Source organism: Nyctibius grandis, chromosome Z (genome assembly GCF_013368605.1).
Source record: "Nyctibius grandis isolate bNycGra1 chromosome Z, bNycGra1.pri, whole genome shotgun sequence".
NCBI classification, from domain to species: Eukaryota; Metazoa; Chordata; class Aves; order Nyctibiiformes; family Nyctibiidae; genus Nyctibius; species Nyctibius grandis.
The window spans coordinates 14,403,352-14,424,553 of record NC_090695.1 but is presented as its reverse complement, the minus strand read 5'-3'; the positions used below and the strand labels follow the sequence as shown (position 1 = coordinate 14,424,553).

General features: G+C 41.2%; 2 protein-coding genes across 8 annotated transcripts in view; one reads left to right on the top strand and one right to left on the bottom strand.

Moving 5' to 3' along the window:
* Positions 1 to 994: 994 nt before the first annotated feature.
* HMGCS1 (3-hydroxy-3-methylglutaryl-CoA synthase 1) lies at positions 995 to 12,952 on the top strand. 2 transcript variants are annotated; one of them, XM_068423864.1, is made up of 11 exons: positions 995 to 1,065; positions 2,808 to 3,265; positions 3,657 to 3,782; positions 4,307 to 4,471; positions 5,186 to 5,354; positions 5,485 to 5,655; positions 6,450 to 6,556; positions 6,893 to 7,018; positions 7,288 to 7,451; positions 7,853 to 7,959; positions 10,049 to 12,952. In XM_068423864.1, exons 1-10 carry the CDS (start codon positions 1,061 to 1,063, stop codon positions 7,943 to 7,945), a joined length of 1,584 nt encoding a protein of 527 aa, XP_068279965.1. In that variant the 5' UTR covers positions 995 to 1,060; the 3' UTR covers positions 7,946 to 7,959; positions 10,049 to 12,952. The 2 variants fall into 2 exon arrangements, with proteins under 2 accessions (XP_068279965.1, XP_068279964.1); XM_068423863.1 differs by lacking the exon at positions 10,049 to 12,952 and having other exon boundaries at positions 7,853 to 9,990.
* Positions 11,550 to 21,202, bottom strand: part of NIM1K (NIM1 serine/threonine protein kinase) — a 30,306-nt gene continuing 20,653 nt past the window's right edge. For all 6 annotated transcript variants that reach the window (XM_068423867.1, XM_068423865.1, XM_068423866.1 and 3 more), the window contains 4 exons: positions 20,606 to 20,797; positions 19,861 to 20,185; positions 14,472 to 14,740; positions 11,550 to 12,439 (listed from right to left, as the gene is read on the bottom strand). In XM_068423867.1, the coding sequence (XP_068279968.1) occupies positions 11,690 to 12,439; positions 14,472 to 14,740; positions 19,861 to 20,146 (1,305 nt within the window). In that variant the 5' untranslated portion in view covers positions 20,147 to 20,185; positions 20,606 to 20,797 and the 3' untranslated portion in view covers positions 11,550 to 11,689. The remainder of the gene's footprint in view (positions 12,440 to 14,471; positions 14,741 to 19,860; positions 20,186 to 20,605; positions 20,798 to 21,202) is intronic.

The following is a 21,202-nucleotide window of genomic DNA, read 5'->3' as shown; positions in this document are numbered from 1 at the left end:
CGTCACAAACAGGCTGCGGGCTTATTTTCGCAGTTTCAGCCAAGCGTTCTGTATGGATTAAAAACTTAAGCAGGAAATAATAATAAAGTCAAATTATTGACAGAGTAGTCTCAAATTGTTGCAGAAGAATGTATTCATTTAGATTAGATATTAGGAAGGACTTCGTTCCTGTGAGGGTGGTGAGACACTGGCACAGGTTGCCCAGAGAAGTTGTGGATGTCCCCTTCCTGGCAGTGTTCAAGGCCAGGTTGGATGGGGCTTTGAGCAACCTGGTCTAGTGGAAGGTGTCCCTGCCCGTGGCAGGGGATTGGAACTAGATGATCTTTAAGGTCCCTTCCATCTGAAACCATTCTGTGATTCTGTGGTTCTATTTCTGGCAACACCAGCAGAAAGCAGTGGCTGGTTTGTGCTGCTCATTCATTCCTTACAGAATCCTAAAGGGACACAAAACAAAGCAGGTTTCTCATTTCTTGATATTAAAGCATTTGGGGTGGTCGAGAAGTCGTACTTTTGAAGAAGCTTTTGCTTTCAGCAAAAACTCAATTGATGGAATGGTGTTTCTGTTTGGCCAGGAGGACAAAAGGCTGTTTGTTTTACATCGAGTAAACAATTTTTTTTTCCCCTGTAATGACTGACTGAAGATGTCACATGTCCCATTTTCTCCAGCCATCACAGCAGGCTTTGTCGAGCCATGGTTTTTGTTGTCCTGCAGCCCTGAAGCCCACACTAACGCTACGTTAAGGTGCGTGGGGTGAGCTTGGCGTTGGGCGAACCGTGAGAACACGAGAGAAACAGCCTCCCTTGAGCTGTCTAATGCAGAAAGCAGAGTGTTCTCCTCAGCCGTCACCAGCGTTGTCACCGCTTCGAGGTGACACCTCGAGGGGGTGCGGGCGGCTCCCGCCGCGCCGGCGCTGCCCGCCCCTGCCCGCCCCCCCACAGCGAGATGGGCGGGACGAGCGCCTGCGCTCTACCCGAGCCGCACCGCGCATGCGCAGTCCTCCGCGCCGGCAGCAGGCGATGGGATTCCGCAACGTGTAAAGGCCCCGGGGCCGCGGCTCTTATGAGGTGGGGGAGGCGATCGTGTTTCCGCGTTGTGGTGGGTTTCACGCTGCGGGTAGGACGCGGCGTGGACACTCCTAAGCCACCTCAGTGGCTTCTCGCCGTCTTTTCGGACGGGTTACGGGTAACCTTGAGGCGGTGGGGGGGGGCCCGCCGCCCTCAGTGCCCTCGGCGAGGCCGGCTCGGCGGTCGCCTGAGGTGAGGGGCTTCGTGACAGGGTGGGGTAAGGGAGAAGAGGTCCCGGTCGTGAGCTGGGGTGGCAGCAGGGTGCACGAACAACGCGAAATTGGTGGTTTTGCTGAAAACCGCGGCTGTACGGCTGTTCTGCAGCGCTTCAGTAAGCACCTTTAAATAGCCTTTTTCTCCCTTTACGCGTTTTAATATGAATAAAGGCTAGAAGAGAAAATGAGGAAAAACTTATTTACTTTGAGGGTAACAGAGCACAGAACAGGCTGCCCAGAGAGGCTGTGCAGTCTCCTTCTCTGGAGATATTCAACACCTGCCTGGACACGACCCTGTGCAACGTTCTCTAGGGGAACCTGCTTTGGCAGGGGGTTGGACTAGATGATCTCCAGAGGTCCCTTCCAACCCCAACCATTCTGTGAGAAATAATGCTTAAAAACTAAATACATTATTTTAGGTACATCATAGGTATGGTTGAACTTCGTTAAAGGCAATCAAAATGAATGATGAGCCATGCACGCTTACTTTAAGTCTCACATAAGACTGTACCTGTAACAGAAAACACTTTTGTTTTCCTAACATTTGTCTTAATATGCATTCTATAAAGTCATCATTCCTGCAGAGAAAGGCTTTATGGCTCATGGTGGTTTTATGGAAGAAGTTGGGTAAGGTCAATGTGACCATACTTGCAGCTGGGCACAAAAGGGACAAGTACTCTGTAACGATTTAAGCAAAACTACCGGAAGATGGTCCCTGCCTGGGTAACAGGGATAGGGTTAAAGCAATAGGATGTAGTATATCCTAGAGTGTAGTAACAGTAAAGTTATGGGGTTAAGAAAGGGAAACTTGGTCTATCAGGGAAAATCCTTGTGTGTTCATCTCAGGCCTGTGAGATGTTCCTCCAGGCCTGGTGTTAGGAATTCCAGTGTTCCAAAATGCCAAAACAAGTATGCTTAAAACAAAACAAACAAACAAACAAAACCCACCCCAAAACCAATGAAAAATACAAAAAAAACCCCACCACACAAAAAATTCCTGCTATCTTTGTTGCAAGTATAAACAAAATGCAGTCACATAAAAAGAGTTTTGAAAACTCATGGCCTGTTTTAAGGCAGGGATTTCCTGGTAAGGATAAATTTTAAACTTACGTTCTCGACTAGCAACATTAAAAAAAAAATCCAATTTTTCTAGCTTGGCTGTGTAAAATTGAGACTTTGTGTATAAGCAAAGGTAGAATAATGAGCAGTTAATTAGCAGTTGTTAAGTGTGTGGTTTGCTTCAGTGAAATAACTTGGGCTTAACCTACATCTGTTCATCTCCAGGGCTGAAATTTGTATTTGCACTTAAAAGTACTTCTTAATATAGAATGCTACAAAACTTATAATGACGTTTACAGTATGCTCAGACCAAAGTCTTCCCAGAGGCAAAGGTTTGCCTCTTGCAAATGACCTTGTAGAATACCTGAAATGTAACTTTTTTTATGAAAGTACAGAAAAGGAAAGTAGGTCTCTCAAAATGGATGTGAATAAATCAGCTGTTTTTGTGGTTTTCTTTTTTTCTTAAAGATCTACCACGATGCCTGGGTCTCTTCCAGTGAATGCTGAATGCTGTTGGCCCAAAGATGTGGGAATTGTTGCACTGGAAATATATTTTCCCTCTCAGTATGTTGACCAGACAGAGCTGGAGAAGTATGATGGTGTTGATGCTGGGAAATACACCATTGGTCTAGGCCAGTCAAAGATGGGGTTCTGCTCCGACCGGGAAGATATCAATTCTCTCTGCTTGACTGTGGTTCAGAAGCTCATGGAGAGGAACAGCCTTTCCTATGATTGTATCGGGAGATTAGAAGTTGGAACGGAGACGATAATTGATAAATCAAAATCTGTAAAGACTGTGCTGATGCAGCTTTTTGAGGAATCTGGTAATACAGATGTAGAAGGAATTGACACCACCAACGCATGCTATGGAGGCACTGCTGCTCTTTTTAATGCTATTAACTGGATTGAGTCCAGTTCTTGGGATGGTAAGTTCAGGCTATTCTCTTGAAAAGTTACATCATCCCCTGGTTTTGAGTAGTCTGCCTTATAATGACAGTGTTCGTGTTTAACCATATAAAACCCAAAAGGTAGACTGTTTTTATCTTCAGAGTCTTTTTCTTAAATGCTCTGGGCATTTGCCACTAGTTCAATCACAGTGCAAAAAAAAATAACAACATGGCTAATGATCAGTGGTCTTTTCCTGTAAATTTTGGTAGCTGCCAGGAAACTGAAATGTGGGCGAAAAGTCGTGATTGAAGAGCCCCTTAATCTTGGGGTCATGTCCGCTATAACCAAAGTCTAAAAGTTGCTGATGGATATTAAAATGTGCCAGATTCTTGGCTGTTTCTCATCGTTATTTCTGTGTGTTTTTCACAGGACGCTATGCACTTGTTGTTGCTGGAGACATAGCTGTGTATGCCACTGGAAATGCTAGGCCAACAGGTGGAGCTGGTGCTGTTGCTATGCTGGTTGGTCCGAATGCTCCGTTAATTTTTGAGAGAGGTTAGTCCAGTGAGAAAGCAAATACTGTTCAGCCAGATAACCGGATCCATTCTGAAGCACGTCACGGTTTTTTGTGTGATGCTGGAGGGCTGGATTAACTCCCACTAGTGTCAGAAGTTGTACTTTATCTTCTCTTGTCCTGGGCTAACTTGGCCACGTCCCATTATAGGAGGCAGCAAGGAACAACTAGAGATGCTCCTATCTATCTCTTTTATTTCCTTGGGGATTCTCCAGTAAAACTGACAAAGTGTGGACAAGAGCTGAATAACAGAGCGCTCTTCTTCCAAGGCGAAGTGATGAAAATCATTTGTTAATTGTGTTTGTCATGCTTAGTCCTTCTGTACTTAAAAAGCAATTGAGAACTGTCTGAAACCTTACCTTAAAGGGCCTGAAGTGCTATGAAAACCTGCTTGACTGGGGCCAAGTATTGCCTGTTATGCCACATGTGTTAAGTAATGCATTCAAATTGACTCAAAGCAGCTGAATAAAGTAATTTTCAACTTTTGTCAATTTCTGTCCATCAGGGCTGCGTGGAACGCACATGCAGCACGCATATGACTTCTATAAACCAGATATGGTCTCTGAATATCCTGTCGTTGATGGCAAACTATCTATACAGTGCTACCTCAGTGCATTAGATCGCTGCTATACTGTCTATCGCAACAAAATCCACGCCCAGTGGCAAAAGGGTATGTAGCCTCATCTGATGGTATTGCAAGATCTGGCAAATGCTGTAATCTGTAACTACACAGACAATGTGTTTTCAAGTTTTAGCATCCAATCTAAAGACTAGTATATCCCTTTCTTTGTGTTAGTGTGTTCTGAGATGATAGAAATGTTTCCTCTCTCCCACAAGAAGTGTCTTATTTCTGTTCTGGTATGGCTAAGTACCTGATAGTCAGTCAGCAGTAGTCTCTACAGGCTTTTGTTGGTGTTATGTGGAATACCTTGCTTAAAAGCATGTTGTTCCCTCCTTCACCCAGGCTTTTAAGGTACTGAGGTTAATATTGAAATGTTACATAACAATACTGATTTTTTTACCCCATATGTTCAGTAATCGCTTCACTTATATTAAGAAGCCTAGGTGTGAAGATAGATAGTTAAATGAAGTAGATTATTTATTATGTCAAAATGCTGGGTAGTAATAGGGAGATTCTGTTAAGCTTATAGCTTTTCCTTCTAGAAGAAGAACAAACGATGCAAAAGATCAGTGAGAAACTAGTTTTTAAATAGAAGTAGCAGCAGTGTTTTAAACAAACTTGACAGCAACAGTTAGTCTTACGGTTGTCTCTTGTATGCTGATGTGCTATGATCACTGGTATCGTGCCACCCCCCTATTTTATTTTCGTAGTTGAAGTGAGTACTAAACACAGGTTGTAACAGAACATTTCTGCCACTTCCAGAGGGGACAGACAGACGTTTCACCTTGAATGACTTTGGATTCATGATCTTTCATTCTCCCTACTGTAAACTGGTACAGAAGTCTGTGGCTAGACTCTTGCTGAATGACTTTCTCAGCGACCAGAACCCAGAAACTGCACACGGTGTTTTCAGTGGTCTGGAAGCTTTCAGGTGAGAATGGCTGCTGTGTTCCTTATTCACATAATCTTAATTTCTTACACATCCAAAGTGTGTTTTTACTTTCTGCTATTTTAGTAACTGTTTCTTGATTTTTTTTTGTTTGTTTGTTTGTTTTTAATAGGGATATAAAACTTGAAGACACATATTTTGACAGAGATGTGGAAAAAGCTTTTATGAAAGCTAGTGCGGAGCTCTTCAATCAGAAAACCAAAGCTTCGTTACTTGTATCCAATCAGAATGGAAATATGTATACTCCTTCAGTCTATGGTTGCCTTGCCTCTCTTCTAGCCCAGTAAGCATCAAATTTGGAAAAAAAGTCATAGCTTTTTATATGTAAGGTCATAAAAGGTTTTTGTTTCAGAAAGCCTTTTGTAAAAGCACCGTTTAGCAAACCTTTTCCTACTAATTTGCCTTAAGCAGAAAGACTAAAGTTAAAAAATTACTCTGCACACACAATCCGTTCAAGTGACAAGCAGGTTCAAAATTTCTGTGTCAAAAGCTGATCTGAAGCAGCTGCTTACTGCCTTCCAAACTAGGACCTTATTTGTAAGGTGGTGCCTTTTTCCAGCTTTAACCTTCCTTGCCCACCCCCTGCCCCAAAAAAAACCAACCCACTGCAGTGGAAAAGAGAATCAGAATGCCTTCTCTGTTTCACTGTAATAAGCAGAACCAAGTTAAATTACTTAACATTTTTTTTTAATGACAGACTTTTACAAAATCATGTTAAGTTTAAATTAAGCCTTTCCTCTTGGATCCTTTTTCTTTATTCTGCCTTTGCCTTCCAAGAACAAGCCTTGTTCATTTTAGGCTTTAGGTCACTTAAGAATGAAAACTGGCTGCCTTCTAGATAATCATATTCCGGGCATTTTCTTTGCTCTATTTTGCTTAGGCAGCTTTGGGAACTCGTAACAGCAGTGTTTGAAATTGTTTTTAAAAGTCATCATTTATACACACAGCATGCTAAATGTGTATTGTAGTCAATATTATTTGCTGGCTGCTTTTCCTAAGCTAGCTGCACTTTCTAATTATTTAAAATTGGCACCTTGGCTTAATTCTCACTTTGAACTACTGTTGCTTGATTTGCAGGTACTCCCCGGAGCAGCTGGCAGGACAGAGAATCAGTGTGTTCTCATATGGCTCTGGTTTTGCTGCTACACTGTATTCTATCAGAGTTACACAGGATGCCACTCCCGGTGAGTGAAAGGATCTTAATTACTTCTTGCACAGCTCACCTCTAAATGCCTTGTTGTACTACCCACCAGCCTAAGTAAACCTGCAGAGCAATGCATAATGACTGCAATGCTAAACTGAAGGTGTTTCAGCTCCAGGGAATGTTTAAGTGTCTCCTTGGGCAAATAAGTAATATTCTTCAATTTCTGTTAATGTTTTTGAGTTATTGGGAATATTTTTAAATGACTAAAACTTTAGCTTCTGCAATGCAAAATATTTTGAATGGGTGTGAAATGTTAACACGCTAGCATGCAGTTCTCAGCACTGGTGCTACTTTCCATGATGATTTTATGTTGTAGGTTCTGCACTGGACAAAATAACTGCCAGCCTTTCTGATCTCAAAACAAGACTTGACTCAAGAAAATGTATTGCACCTGATGTCTTTGCTGAAAACATGAAGATTAGACAGGAAACACATCACTTGGGTAAGACCTTCATAAATATAAATCATTCCTAGTCTTACAGCAAAATGCTCATCACTTAATTCACCTGACTTTAAATGATTAGGATGTAGAATGAGAGAAGTGTCCACCACTTTCTACTTCTGGATAGCTCGTGTCCATTGGCCCAATGTGGCTGAAATAAAAATGCAGACTTGTTTTTTCTGTGTTACTGCGTCCAAACTGCAAAGGCCTGTGTTGTGTAAAACTCCTACCAGGAACCAACTAACAGTGTGTTACTGACTCTTTTGCAGCCAATTATATTCCACAGTGTTCAGTAGAAGATCTCTTTGAGGGAACGTGGTACCTTGTGCGTGTGGATGAAAAACACAGGAGAACTTATGCGCGGCGCCCACTCATGGGTGATGGGCCTCTGGAGGCAGGAGTTGAAGTTGTCCACCCAGGCATTGTTCATGAGGTGAACACTCAGCACTCTTTTAATGTTTGATATAAATGGTGGAATGGTTTTATGTGTTTGTCTTAGCATGTGCATGTATGTTAAAACAGGAAGCGGTTTAACAAGTTGTGTTAAATACTTTGTTAATATATGTAACATACAAGCCAGAAGTAAAAAGTTGAACGTGACATTTTTAAAAAGTACGTTTCATCATAACAAGAATGGAACTGGACAAGCATGAAACAAGAACAAACTGGCTCTTCTCACATAATCAGTTTGCATGAAGCATGACCGATTTGATTGACTTAAGACCAAGCTGTCCAGGGTAGCATGAATGTTGTTTGAGAGTTGGACTAGCCATGAAGTATGAATGTCTGTGAACTAGAAAACTGTATTTAATGGTTTTTTTCCCTTCTTCTTAGCACATCCCAAGCCCTGCTAAGAAAGTGCCAAGAATTCCTGCAACAACAGAATCTGAAGGCGTTACTGTTGCCATTTCCAATGGGGAGCATTAAGATACCTCTGTGAGGTGGGGATTGAAACAAGGTGTCGAGGGTAGGGTGAGAGAGAAAAAGGATTGCAGTAGTGCTTACGTTTCAGTGTACAGTAGTACTTCATTGGAGCATGGAAAACCTGTTTAAGCTCCTTGAAAAGATTTGTCATAGTATGGTGTGCTGATATTTATAGTATTTTCAGAACACTAAAACAGTGAATATACTGGAGGTGGAGGGACTTGCCAGGGGCTGTGTGGATTCCTTAACATGTCTGAATTGTTTTAATTGCTGAGTAGTAGCTGTAGTCTATTACAAGGTCTTTGTACACAGAAAAAAAAAAAAGAATCTTCTGCTTGCTCTTTCCATGTAAAATGACTTGAAACCTACACTGTTAACTTCTGCTTGTACTCAAGTGTGTGGCAAAGTAGTCCCAAGCTTTTAACGTTAGGGTTCTCAGTGCCTTGACAGTAAGCAGTCAATCTTCTGAATACTACACTTCTTCTCTTTCCCTTTATCACCTTCTTCTCCCAGTCTACCTCCCATCACCCCATTGCTTTGGGAAAGGTGTAGAACCAAGTAACATTCGTTGCTGGAATAGAACCTCTCTTCCCTGTCAAAATGACTGATCGAAAATTGGGCTTGTTTAGTACTGGGCCTTCTGGTACCTGAAGGGGGCCTAAAGGAAAGCTGGAGAGGGACTTTTTACAAGGGCAAGTAGTGATAGGACGAGGGGGAATGGTTTCAAAATGAAAGAGGGTAGATTTAAATTAGATGTTAGGAAGAAAGGCTTTCCTTTGAGGGTGGTGAGACACTGGCACAGGTTGCCCGGAGAAGTTGTGGATGAATGCCTTCCTGGAAGTGTTCAAGGCCAGGTTGGATGGGGCTTTGAGCAGCCTGGTCTAGTGGAAGGTGTCCCTGCCCATGGCAAGGGGGTTGGAACTAGATGATTTTTAGGTCCCTTCCAACCCAAACTGTTCTATGATGCTATGAGAATGGCTAGACTGACAGGTGGTGGTGTTCCAAGAAACTCTGTGACTTGCTGTGTTAGTTACTATGTAATTCCTTCTAACATGCATATTATGTGTTTTATACCTGCATTATGAATCACAGCAGCCTGGGAGGATAGAGGAAAAAGAAGGGAGGTAGTAATTTTTTTCTGCTACAGAAATGGGTTCATGGATTTGGCATCTTTTGGGATTGTTTAGTGGAAGTATCTAAGGCAGCAGAATTTTCAAATAAAACTTCTAGACTTTATGGAGCTGTTTTAATTGGCAAGCGAAGGAAGGGAGGAAGATCACTTTGTCTGGAGCTCTGGCCTCTCACTATTCCTTGTATAATATGTTCCTGAAAGACTATTTCTAACTTTGAATTTGGCTTTGCACTTTGAAGTCCTTCTCATTATTGGTAATATTGCAGGAGTGGGGTCTTTTATTTCTTTGGGGTTTTTTTCCTGACAAGCAAGCTAAAAGCTATCAATTTTGCAAGTGGTAGGTATACAGTGGTAATGGGGAATCCATTCTGGTAGATTTTTAAAGCCCAGATTGGAAATGAACTATGACATGAGCCTTGTAAGCTTGTAATATATATTTAAATTGAGCTAATGTACAGAATGAAGTTTTGTTGAATTTATTTCTTTGCTAGTTATACAAAGCTGCATTATCTAATGTAAAGTAGCAAAAAAATATTTGTCTGTTAAATTACAGGGTTTTTGTGTGTAATGAAGTGTTTGTGTTATCTGTCACGCACTAGGATTTGATAACTTGCTGTATTTGTACAGTCAAGCCTTGGTAAAATAGTTGTTTATCATAAACTGATGAATACTAATCTGTTTGTTCTGCTGAAAATGATGGAGCAATGATGCATGACGATAGTGTTTGCAAGTATTTTGGTTTAGGTTGCCCTCATGAAACTTATCGTGGCACCTGAAAAACAAATTGCCATGGAACAAAGTCCATTGCTGGCAGTGGACAAGCCAAGATGTGAGCTACTGGCACAGAGTTAACCACAGGGACCTCACAGTCTGTGAGGCTGATCCTTTATTAAAATAAAGTTTGAGATATTTGAAACCTGTTGGAGTAGTGCTGAGTGGTTGGGTTTTCAGGATGCATTTTTTTTCTTTAACAGGAAAGAAAGAGGAAACTGGCCCTGTGAAAACCTGAAGTTGTGGGTTCACAAGCTGTGTGGACCTTCTGGACCTTTCTTCTTAATGTCATTCCATGACAAAAGTGGAAAGAAAGGGTTGATTAGGCTGGTGCAAAACCATTATTTCAGGGCTGTGTTTCAAGATAATTTAAATGCTTTCATATGGAAACTGATTATAGTGGAGGAATTCATTCTCAGATATGAAATACAGTTCATCTTTATTACCATCTTACGAAAGGTGGTAGTGTTTTATCCCCCTCAGAAAAACTGAAGGGGGATTGGTTCTTGCTCTGTATTTACCTGAGCCTCACCAAGTCCAGTTTCCCATGGGTGGCTTTTCAGAGTCATTCTGTTGCTCATTTACGCTAATTACTCCTTGTAAAGTCTACTGATCATCCCATCAGTCTCCACAATAGATAAGGCGTGCTGCCCTTAAATTTGAAAGCACCAGCTGTACCTCTCTAAACCTTGTATTATTTTACTTGCCTTAACTAAAATCATATAGGCTCTACCTCTTAGCTTAGGCATGTCAGCGATGCCTGTTCAGAGAATGACAGCTACTGCACTTTTCCACCATTTGCACTGGAGCTGATGGTGTTGGGGATTAAAGTATAAAATGAGCAATTAAAGCTGAAAATGGGAGTATCTACGTCTTGGTGATGCTCAGAACAATTGGAGTTGTCAGGCTATCCAACTTTTAACTTGCAGTGGTTAAGTGTCAAAATTGGCTTTGTGCCAGCCTTTGTTGCCAAAGTAATATGTCAGGAGTTAGTACAAGCCTGTAATGCTCAATATATAAGCGGATTTTGTTATGGGTTACATTCAGCTTACTGATACCTAGTGCTAAAGCAAGAAATTAAAACTACATGAGTTTTGGGGTACGCTCAAGTCTGTCTTTATTGGAGTGCAACTGGAGTCCAAGCAGTTCTAGACTGTCAGAATCATGCAAGTAATGGAAGGTGGCAGAAGGATAGTAGGTGGTAGCCCAACCAGTTACGCTCTAGGAATTGCAACCACATGTGCAGGGTTAAAGCAGCATATCCTACTTTGCCTTTCTGAATTGTGACAAATTAGGAACCGTGGTCAACAACAGCATTGCTGTTTCTTTAAGTAAAATTAACAACAAAAAAAATAAGCTCACATATACATTTAATCATGCTTAATTTGCTGAAGAAGTTTTAAAGAAGAATTTTCAGTTGTTTAGATTACGGTCTGATTTCTGCTTAAATTTAGTTATCTGCAACAACTGTCCTGGTTTGCAGTGGTAAAGTTGCATCAAGCTGAGGTACAACTTTTCGAGAGGTTAGCTGTTAACATGCCTGTACTGAGAATCCCCCAAGTGTGTTAGATACAATACTAGTTGATCTTTACTAAAAGATCACCTCCACTAATGATCCCTTAACTGTTTCACTTACTGGGGTTCTTGCACTGGCTATACCCTGTCTCTGCAGCAAGGGACAAACAAGTGCATGAGAACTCTGTATTTGAGCGCTTCACTGTGACTTCAGAAATGCAAGGCATTTTTGGTTTATTCAAAAATTACAGAAAATGTAACACCAGAACTTGTGAAAAGCAAATAAAACCCTTTGTTAAATGTGCCGATTAGAAAGCCTGCAGTGCAATTTATAAAATAGAACACAGCTTGGATGTGTGCTTCATCCTGCTGTAAGAACTGATTCCTCTCCTCCAGACATCTTCTTTGGGGTCTGGATGGGACATGATAGGAACACATTCAAGTGCCCTTTTCTTCTGTACTTTGTGCAGAACGATTCTGTAGACCCCTGTTATTGAGCTGTGCATGTCTTTTCCCCGGTTATTTTGAATGTGCTCTTCTGTGATTCCCAGATCTTCCAGAGTATTTTTCACTTCGATTTCTTCCTCTTTGAGCGTACTGATGTCTGATAAGTACCTTGGATCCAGTTTAAATGGCTGTAAAGGTTTGGGGTACTGTATTCCTTGCATCCATTCACTGCTCATAATAAGTTTGACAGAGTATCGTTCGGTTGGTACTGGCTGAAGGACTCCTTTAATCAGTTTCTGGCAAGTTTCAGAGAGGCAGGGAGGCAAACTGTATGTCCCTTCAAGAATGCACTTTTTCAGTTTGGCCACTGTATCTGCCCGAAATGGCATGATACCCGTTGTCATGAAGTATAACAGGATTCCCAGTGCCCAGATGTCTACATAAATGCCAACATAGTTTTCATCTCGGAAGAGTTCGGGGGCAGCATAAGGAGGAGAGCCACAGAAAGTATTTAAAGTTTCATCTCTTCTACTTATTGTGCTGAACCCGAAGTCTCCCACTTTAACACAGGTGTTACTGGTGTAGAAGACGTTTTCTGCTTTCAAGTCCCGGTGAATGATGTTATTCTCATGCTGTAGAACAAGAGGAAAATTTGGTATTAGCTTGTTCACAGGAAAGTTTCAAGTGCCTAGCTCTTATCATCGATTAATTACCACACAGGAGAAAGGGAGTTACCTTGGACAAAGAAATAAGCATTGCAATGAAATTGAAAAGTTAAAACAAATTTAACTCAGTTCCCTACTGATACAAAAATAGAGTAGGTGGAGAAGATGGGAAGGAGGATGCTGGGCTTCTTAAGAATAGCACTCTCTTGTTAACCAATATCAACTATTTTCATGAAGCAGATTTGTGATGGCATCATGGCTAATCCTACAAGACTACCTATCTTCATGTGCAAAATCTGTATTTTTTTCACAGTTCAGAACACTTGCTTTTGCAGTTACTACATTCCTGTAATGATGTAAGTAACAAAAAATATTTTTTTTAAACTTAATTCCATATTTGTATTTACTATAAGCTTGTGGACTTACAACGTGAAAGCATTTAGTTCACCAAGTGAATAAAATCACAGATAAAGTAAGAAAGTTACTACAATTCTGTTGTGTGATCTAGTGTCCTATGAGGAACTCATGGGGGCAGCAGAAAAGGACCACAGACTTGTGCCTTGTATTTCACATTGTTGCAGGACACCAAGTTCAATGGTGTCTAGACTCTAGTTTTAGAAGTCTAAAATAAATACATATGCTGTAACTTGCACTTTTTCCCTTGGAAATGGCAGTAGCGGCCAAGGACTCAAACTGAGTTTGCTCTGCTTAGTGGTGATATACCTGTCTTGATTAGGTAAGTGTTTAGCTTCATCTTTGAAATAACTAGGAGGAATGGGTGTGTTTGAGCACTCTCTGCCCTACCCTTTGGAGTCACAAGGTGTGTGTATCTGGAGGCAATAAGGAAACCCGTCAGCATCATAAGATTTTTAAACTGTCATCGATAACAGGCAGGGATCTTTTGTCCTTGTGTGGACTGGCAGCAGTGAGATGCAATTTAAGTAGCCTAGATTTAATGGCTTAGCAAAAGTAAAAAAGTTTTGCAGAAGTCTGTGTGTACAAGTGACGCAGTTGGGCAGCTTGGTAGTCTGGGTTTAACGCTAAGAAATAGATGCGATCTTGAAATGTAAGTTCCAGTAGCTGCAGAGTACCTGTCCTGTGGAAAAGGCATTGAAGCTAATCCATATGATGGACAGATGATCACTTTGTCAAAATATATAATAAATGCATACTGTTTATGTATCCCACGAGCAGTTTGTAATGCAGTTTCTAGATGTCTGACGTGGGCACACCCTTGCTTTTGACTTCGCCTGAGGCTATTATGTGGCAGGAGAACATGAGCCACTGGAGGGCACCCCGAGCCAACAAATACTACTTTTACTTCTCAAACTTGCAGAACAGTCTTCCCGTGTTTTTATGCTGTTATTTTAAGTAACTGTAGTTACTATGCAAGGTTCAGAGGAGATGGTACTGAAGTAGTTAATTGCTCCTTTTCTGCCTTTAGAAGATGCTTTGGGCTCTACACAAATAGCATCATCCTAAATCCAGATAGTGAAGACTTGGCAAGGGGAAGTGACTTGCTGGGTGTTAACTTCAGATTTGTGCCAAAGGGAGGACCAGGAATTAACTGTCTTAAGTGCCAGTCTTCCACATTCATTAATAAGCAAGCCTCTACTCCGGAACACTTTCTTCTCGCAGAAGAGTGACTGATCTTATGTTTTGAAATAGGTGGAGGGAAGAAATGAAGATTTGTTAACTGGTGCCTACAGCAACTTAAAGCAGAGCAGGAAAATGCTGTTGCTAAAGGGATAGTTTAACCCACCAGGTGTTCCCAGTTCAGTATCCTCCCAAAAGCTGTCAATAGAGAGGCAGTAACTTGAGGTGCATGCAAAAGCTCTCTCAGATACCTTTATGACAGCTCTTCTCCAGCTTTTTTGCTCTTCAGAAATGTGGGCCTGAAATCTTGGTAACAGTAAACCTACTAGTTAAAAACAAAAAGATCCACAAAATCTGCTAAAGCAGTGAGGGGCAACATGCCTGTGGAAGAAGAACAACTTACCATGTGCTTCACAGCAGATACAATCTGGGAGAAGATTATTTTACACTCTGTTTCTAGCAACTTCCCTTCTGTACTGATTTTAGTGAAGAGCTCCCCACCTCCTGCATACTCCATCACCAGGTGCAGTTTTGAGAGTGTCTCCACCACTTCATACAGTCTGATGATATTTGGGTGGTGCAGTTTTTCCATGCTGGATATCTCACGAGATAGAAAACGCTGAGTCTTTCGGTCTAGCTTTGTCTTGTCCAAAATCTTAATTGCAACTTTCTCTGAAAAGAAAAGCACTTTTCTGTGTTGTTAATGCAATAGGTACAAATGGTAATACTTAAAACAATGCTTGGCTATAGAAGCGCAATAAAATTTCATCTCTGATCAGTATAAACTAAGCTGTAGAGGCCTACTGAGCCCTGCAGTCTTTCACACACACCCATGTCCCTTTCCATCTACATCCTACTCACTGCTGAGGTAGCTAAAGGCTGGTAGAGTATTGCAAGGACTAATCAAATCATCTGCTTAGTGTGCTCCACTGCTGTCAGGCTAATATGTGTCTGATGGCCACCGTTACAGCATCTGCTTTCGGTGTCTAATGCTGGTAAAGAAAGTCTGCCCTTTCTCTTTTGTTGTTAGCTCAGTGCCCTTCAGATGAGCTAGGCCTGAGCACGGTACTTGCAGACTAATGGAGGTGTCAAATTTAGGTGTTTTGTTTCAGAGCAGGCAGACAAACGTGGGGGTAATTTAGGGGCTCTGGCTATAACCCTGTGAGTTTATAATGGAGAGGTGTTTTTAAGTTAGTGTGACTTATAGAACTCTTCCCTGACTTCTTATCCCATACCCCCACCAGTTACCAAAATCAGTGTTGTAGAGGTTTGTGTTTCTCAGGATAGCTGTGCCAGTTTTTCCAACATGTGCATGTATGACCAGTTCTTGGTACTGTACAGAATACAGGAAAAGTACATTTTTATGTCTCTATGCCACAGTGGGCCATGAATCCACATCACACACAAATTTTATTCTGAGGAAGGGAAAAAAACAGTGAAGGAGAATAAGTTGCAGGGATCCTGTAAGACAGCAAATCTAGCTGTCTTATGCTGTCCTGGTAATGCAAAGCTGCTGTTAAGTTCTACTTGTTTCTGTAGCATGTCTACAGTGAAGTCAAGGGCCACAAAACACAGATACACATCTGCAGCTGCACCACATCACCAGTGTCAGTCAGAGTGGTATGAATAGGTCAATCAGAATTGCCGTTATGTTTCTGTATTAATTGTTAGGTTATGGCTTTTGTCTTCACTCTATTGAATACAGCTGGTATTTGAAAGATTAGTCTGGTTAAAATAGGTTAACAGTGGCTTTGTATAACTTGTCAGGACAGCAAAATTAAACTGGATCATGGCAATAAAAACAAGTGTTTATTCCTGGGAAGAAGGTTTTTTTCCCCAAGAATATCTTAGTCAAACATTCACAGATTTCTTAACAATTAATCACTTTCATCAAATCTTTCAAAAAAAAACTTCACCTTGGTTTCTGATACATGGGAGTAAATGAAAAAAAGTCAGTAATGTTTACTTGTTGCTTTAGGAGAAGAGTGAGAAGGCTATTACATTTGTACATGTGTTCTGGTATAAAAGCACTCAAAATGTTTTTACTTAATACTGTAAAGTTATTTAACTCCAGTTTAGTATTTTAACATATCTAAAGGAAGTGTTAAGGATACATATGCTTATATCTGTACAGATCAAGAAAACTCCATGTTCAGTGTATTTACCTTTCTTAGTAACATACATGCATAAATCGATCTCCCTACTAAAGTGCAGCAGATATTCCAAGCAAATGTGATTCTTGTGAAAGGCGCTGAATTACCCCTTGATGTGCCTGTTTTCAGAAGGAGCCCGTGCTGAGTACAGGGCAGTCTTCCCCACGCTGTTCCATGCTTTCTAGTGAGCCCCTTTGGAAAGTGGGTGCCTACTCCTGCGTGGTGCTGATGGTGGCCTGGCGACTCGTGAGGAAATGCAGCTATTGAATGGTAGCGGCACATGACACTGATTCTGGCAGAGCTCTGACTGCTGACCTAGGGGTGAAAGGCTAAAACCCTTGCCACGGTGGTAGCATATTGATTGCCTAAACCGAGAGGAAAGAGCATCAGCTTGCAGTAGGTAACATTTGCACAACAAAATGCTTAGATACTCCAGGGACAGCAATTCTTACAATCTGAACTATGTAACTGCATCATTACATCTTGATTTATAAAAGTTGGGGGCATTTGGGCTTTAAAAAAAAAATCTTCTAGCTAAAATTCCTTCCCTTTCCTTTTGCTGGAATTTACTATTCCTCCTGGTCAGTTTTCCTGCAAAGTTTTAAAAGGAAAGGGGGAAAAAAAAAGGTTTAGAAGTGAAGGGCCTGATCCTGTTCACACACCACCATAAATCAGGACCAAGCTCCTTTAAATCTACATCATTACAGCTGCATATGCATGATATGCGAAAAAAACCAGCCCACCTAAATTGTAAAAAACCTGACACCCTCCTTTTCTTTTTTAAACTCATTCCCTCTGCTTCCAAAAACTGCTTGGTTTTCAAATCCTGTATTACCCTTGCACGGCAGCAGTGCTCAATAGAAGGGCATTTTTAGCAGGCAGCTTGTTTACCAAAATACTAAAACTGAGTAGCAAGATATTTTGATTGGCTATACGCAGTGTATGCTGAGGTCTGAAAAGAGCTAGCTGAAATCTTTTATAATAAGAGCCATTAGGAAAATGTCGAGAAATAATTTCAGGAAGAAGTGGTGTACCCTATGATGGCAAAAGGAAACAAAAATCCAAACAAAATCAGGTTGACATTGCTTAAAAAAAAAAAGCAAACTAGGTTCCTGGGTATTCCTGCCTTTGCAATTGAGGTTTCACATTAGACTGGCTTTTTACTAGCTGTAAATTTTGGGTGCTCTTAATTGCATCTATTCAGCTGTGCTCTCACAGTACATTAGCCAGCTGGAAGGTATTTAAAATAAAGGTTACACAGAGCGTAGGTTCCTAACAGTCCTTAGTAAGCAGCTCCGCAGGTCACTGGAGAAAATCTCTGCCAAAATTCAGGTGAATAAAGTGGGCAATGCTCCTGAATAACCCAATGCACATCACAGCACCAAAGATTTGCCTGCATCCTCTAAGCAACCAAGAGAGCCCTTGTGAGAGAAACAAGGTTCTTCATCTGGTATGATCTTGCAGCTTTTTCCTCTCTCCCTCTAGAAAACTTTTTTCACGTATCCTGCTGCAACAGATCACAAGGGCTACAGAACAGCACACACATGTAATTGTTATGGAAGCTCATCTTAGTGAAGAACAAAATTGTTTCCTTGTTTAATACAGGGTGACATGTAAGGAGAAAGACCATACTTCAAACCTAACACTATGACAATAACCAAAGAGCTGAACAGCCCCCCGACACATACAACTCCCCCTACCACAGGGACCCAAACAGCATTAATAATGAAGCCTTTGTATTTACATAATCAGCAAAAAAAGACATGTACTCGTTAGCACTGTGCAGGAACATCACTTCACTACCAACACAACCTTGTGCATCTACTGGAAAAAAATGGAATCCTCTTTGTGGGTGGTGGTGGTGTCTGTGTCTGCACGCATGCGTGTGCGCAGACATGTGCACGTTCCTATTCTCCTATCCACATACTGTATTTTATGAGGACAGATCAGTCCACAGGCAGAGATGAGTCTGAAGATGTTCATCTTTCATGCTTCCTTCCTCATTACAATTGCAAACTTAGTATTGAGAAATGAACTCCTTGCCCAGTGAATATTTTCACTAAAAAAAGCTACTAACAAACCAAAGAAAAATAATTTGAGAGATTTCTGGTGACAAAGGACCTTTTCAAGAAAAAAAAGTTATGGTTTTGGTATTTAGTTTGTCCAAGCTTACTGCATTCACTGAAGTTCAAAATTTTTTAATCAATCAGCTCTATTCAAATGATAAAGCAACCTGTCTCCTAAGTAAGTTCAACAGGTAGAAGGTTCATCCAGATCAAATTTATAACTTCCTTTCATTAGCATTCCTCCTGTTCCCAGTACAGGAGCAGCATTTCCTCCAACAGTAATTTCCAACAGCATTTCCTTCCTTCCAGTTTTCTCTGGAAGAAAAAAAAAATCACAGAAGAGGAAATAACTTGCTGTGGGCCAAGTAGAACAGAGATGCTTTTCTGAAACAAGCAAAACCAAAAAATCCACACCCAGTTAAAGCAACCCTTAAGCATAGGCAGGCTTACATTTCGAAAAAATAAATACCATCAGTTCCCCACTTTGATTCCCAGTGCAACAACTGCTGCATATGAGGGATAAATGTGAGCTTGCACACCTCTGCAGTCTGGGCTGAAAGAGGTGGTTAGAGAAAATAACAACAGATAATGTGGTGTGAAGGCTTGGGCCCGTATCTCATTCTCTCACCTGTAAGATGATAGAGGGAAGGAAAGTCAATCAAATTGGAAAGGAAGGACTATGAGAAAAAAACGAGATAGTAGTGTACAAAGATGAGGGGAAAACTAGTCATCCCTGAGGGAAAACGAGGACAGTTTCTATTATTGTCAGAGGCAGAAGAAGAAATGGGACAGATGAAGACAAGTTCTTAGTTATACCTATAACTGAAGTGTTTGCTGCAGTTACCTAGCCTTTCTAGTTCTTGATAGAAGCAGCATACGGGGTGCTTTTCTGTAGTTAAAAAAAGAAAAATAACTGACAATTCAACACAAACCCTGGGTTGGCCATCCAGAGCTCATTTCTCTGCACCTGCTCAGCCCACACCTATACCCCTGTCCAGCTTTTTACCGTAATGAACCACCTGCAAATGAGTCAGCAAAGCAGGCATAAAATTTCTCACCAAAATTACTGTGACCAAAAGCTTTGTCCATACTAGTAAAATTTGCGATGAAACAAAGGAAGCCTTGCTAACTCTGCCTGCAGGCAGGAGCATGCCTAGCCAGGCTGCCCTGAGGGTTCACCACCTACAGCCCTGCAGTCCATGAGCTGGGGCAGGGAAGGGGGCAGATGGACAGGACAAGTTGTAGGAGGGGAGGCAAAATACCGTGCTTCAAAGTGTGGAGTGTTTGAGCCATGGGATGAGATGTGTTAACTCCATGAAGTGCAGAGATGAACTTTTCTTGTAACAGCTGCTATCTAGAGAAAATGTTTCTGGTGTCTTTAAAGCCTAATACAAACCTAAGTGTTTATCTGTGACCCTGCCTATAGATTTACTCAACAACAAAAAAATAATACACATACAAACTATATGTGTATTTAAGGTTCAGACAGCATCTTTCTTCCCAGAGAGGTCCATTTGTGTACAGACACAACTAGGGCACTCAGCACGAAGGTGACCCACACAGCAGTGCCTACCTTTGATTAGGGAATGAATTCCAAGCTTCACTTGAGAGAAATTCCCACTTCCTATTTCTCCTCTGATTCGATAGAAGCCAATTCTCTTTCCCAGGGTTAGTTCTTTCACCACTTTTTCATTCTGGGACATATCCTGCGTTAGTTTCTCGAATGGGGTCAGCCTGTGCTGCCTGCCCTCTTCATCTCCGTAGCACTCCGGGTGCCCATCGTCTTCGCTGTCCTCATGATACCACCTGGAATAGCGGTGTTTTCCAAGACTTCCTCCATTCACATACCCTGTTGTCATAGTCTATAGGGTAATCACTTCCCCATTTAACAGGATGTCCTGATAAGGAGTTTAAATGAAATAATTCTATATGAATATGCAATCCTGCACATAATGGACGCTGTGACAAAAAAAGCAGCTTACTGAAAGTCCAAGGATTAGTTTGGAAATTACTCCAAAATCAGAGATAAAACTGGAAGCTATTTACATCCATCTCGCACTAACAGATTTAGCATGTCAGGATCTTCATCTACAAGGTAAAAGAGGCTTTGCAATTAAGACTGCAAACTTTGTGCAAGAAAGTGGCAAGTTGCTTACTGTCTATGCAAGTACATTTGACACATGCAAAAGATTTGACACAAATTTCCAGGCTATAGCTTTCTGCTTTGAAAACTAACTTGACAGATAAAGGTCAAACAAATAGCTGATTAACTACTCTGAATAAATCCAGCCTCTTCCAGTTCATTTTGAATAGCTGACCTTAAAAGCGTATTTCTCCTTGATTCTGGTACCAGTCCAAGAGCTGAATGTAGGGTTTGCCTTTGCTTCATTCTTCAGCCTGTGAGCTTGTCACTGTGCCTTGGAAATGTCACTGTGCCATGAAGCCTTGCTGTAAAACGTTTGTTGTTCCCCTGTTTCCTCCTCATGGCACGTTTAACAAAGCAACTGATCCTGGAAGACAACAGAAAAAGCATAAGCTGTGCACCAGTCAAAAGAAACGCTGCACCTCAGTATCCCTGCAGTCACATGGCAGGACAATACAGGATTAAGTAACTGCAATGTCACGTTAACCCTCCTTTATTTAGATGAGCTTTCTTTAACGCCTTGAGCCTTCTCAAAATTTTGCCAGACACATGGTGTTCCTAAGCAGACAGATGAAGAAAGTCATTAAAACCTTTACATAACAGCCATACGCTTCACTCAATGACAGCACACCACATACGATTTCACCAATTTAACTCTACTTGTTTGGCAGCACAAAGTCGTCCTTATTCTAAATACACAAGAAATCACTCACCTTTAAAGCAGCACACCTTTTTATTCTTCTTCACCTTTCTTCTTTAACCTTGAAAATAC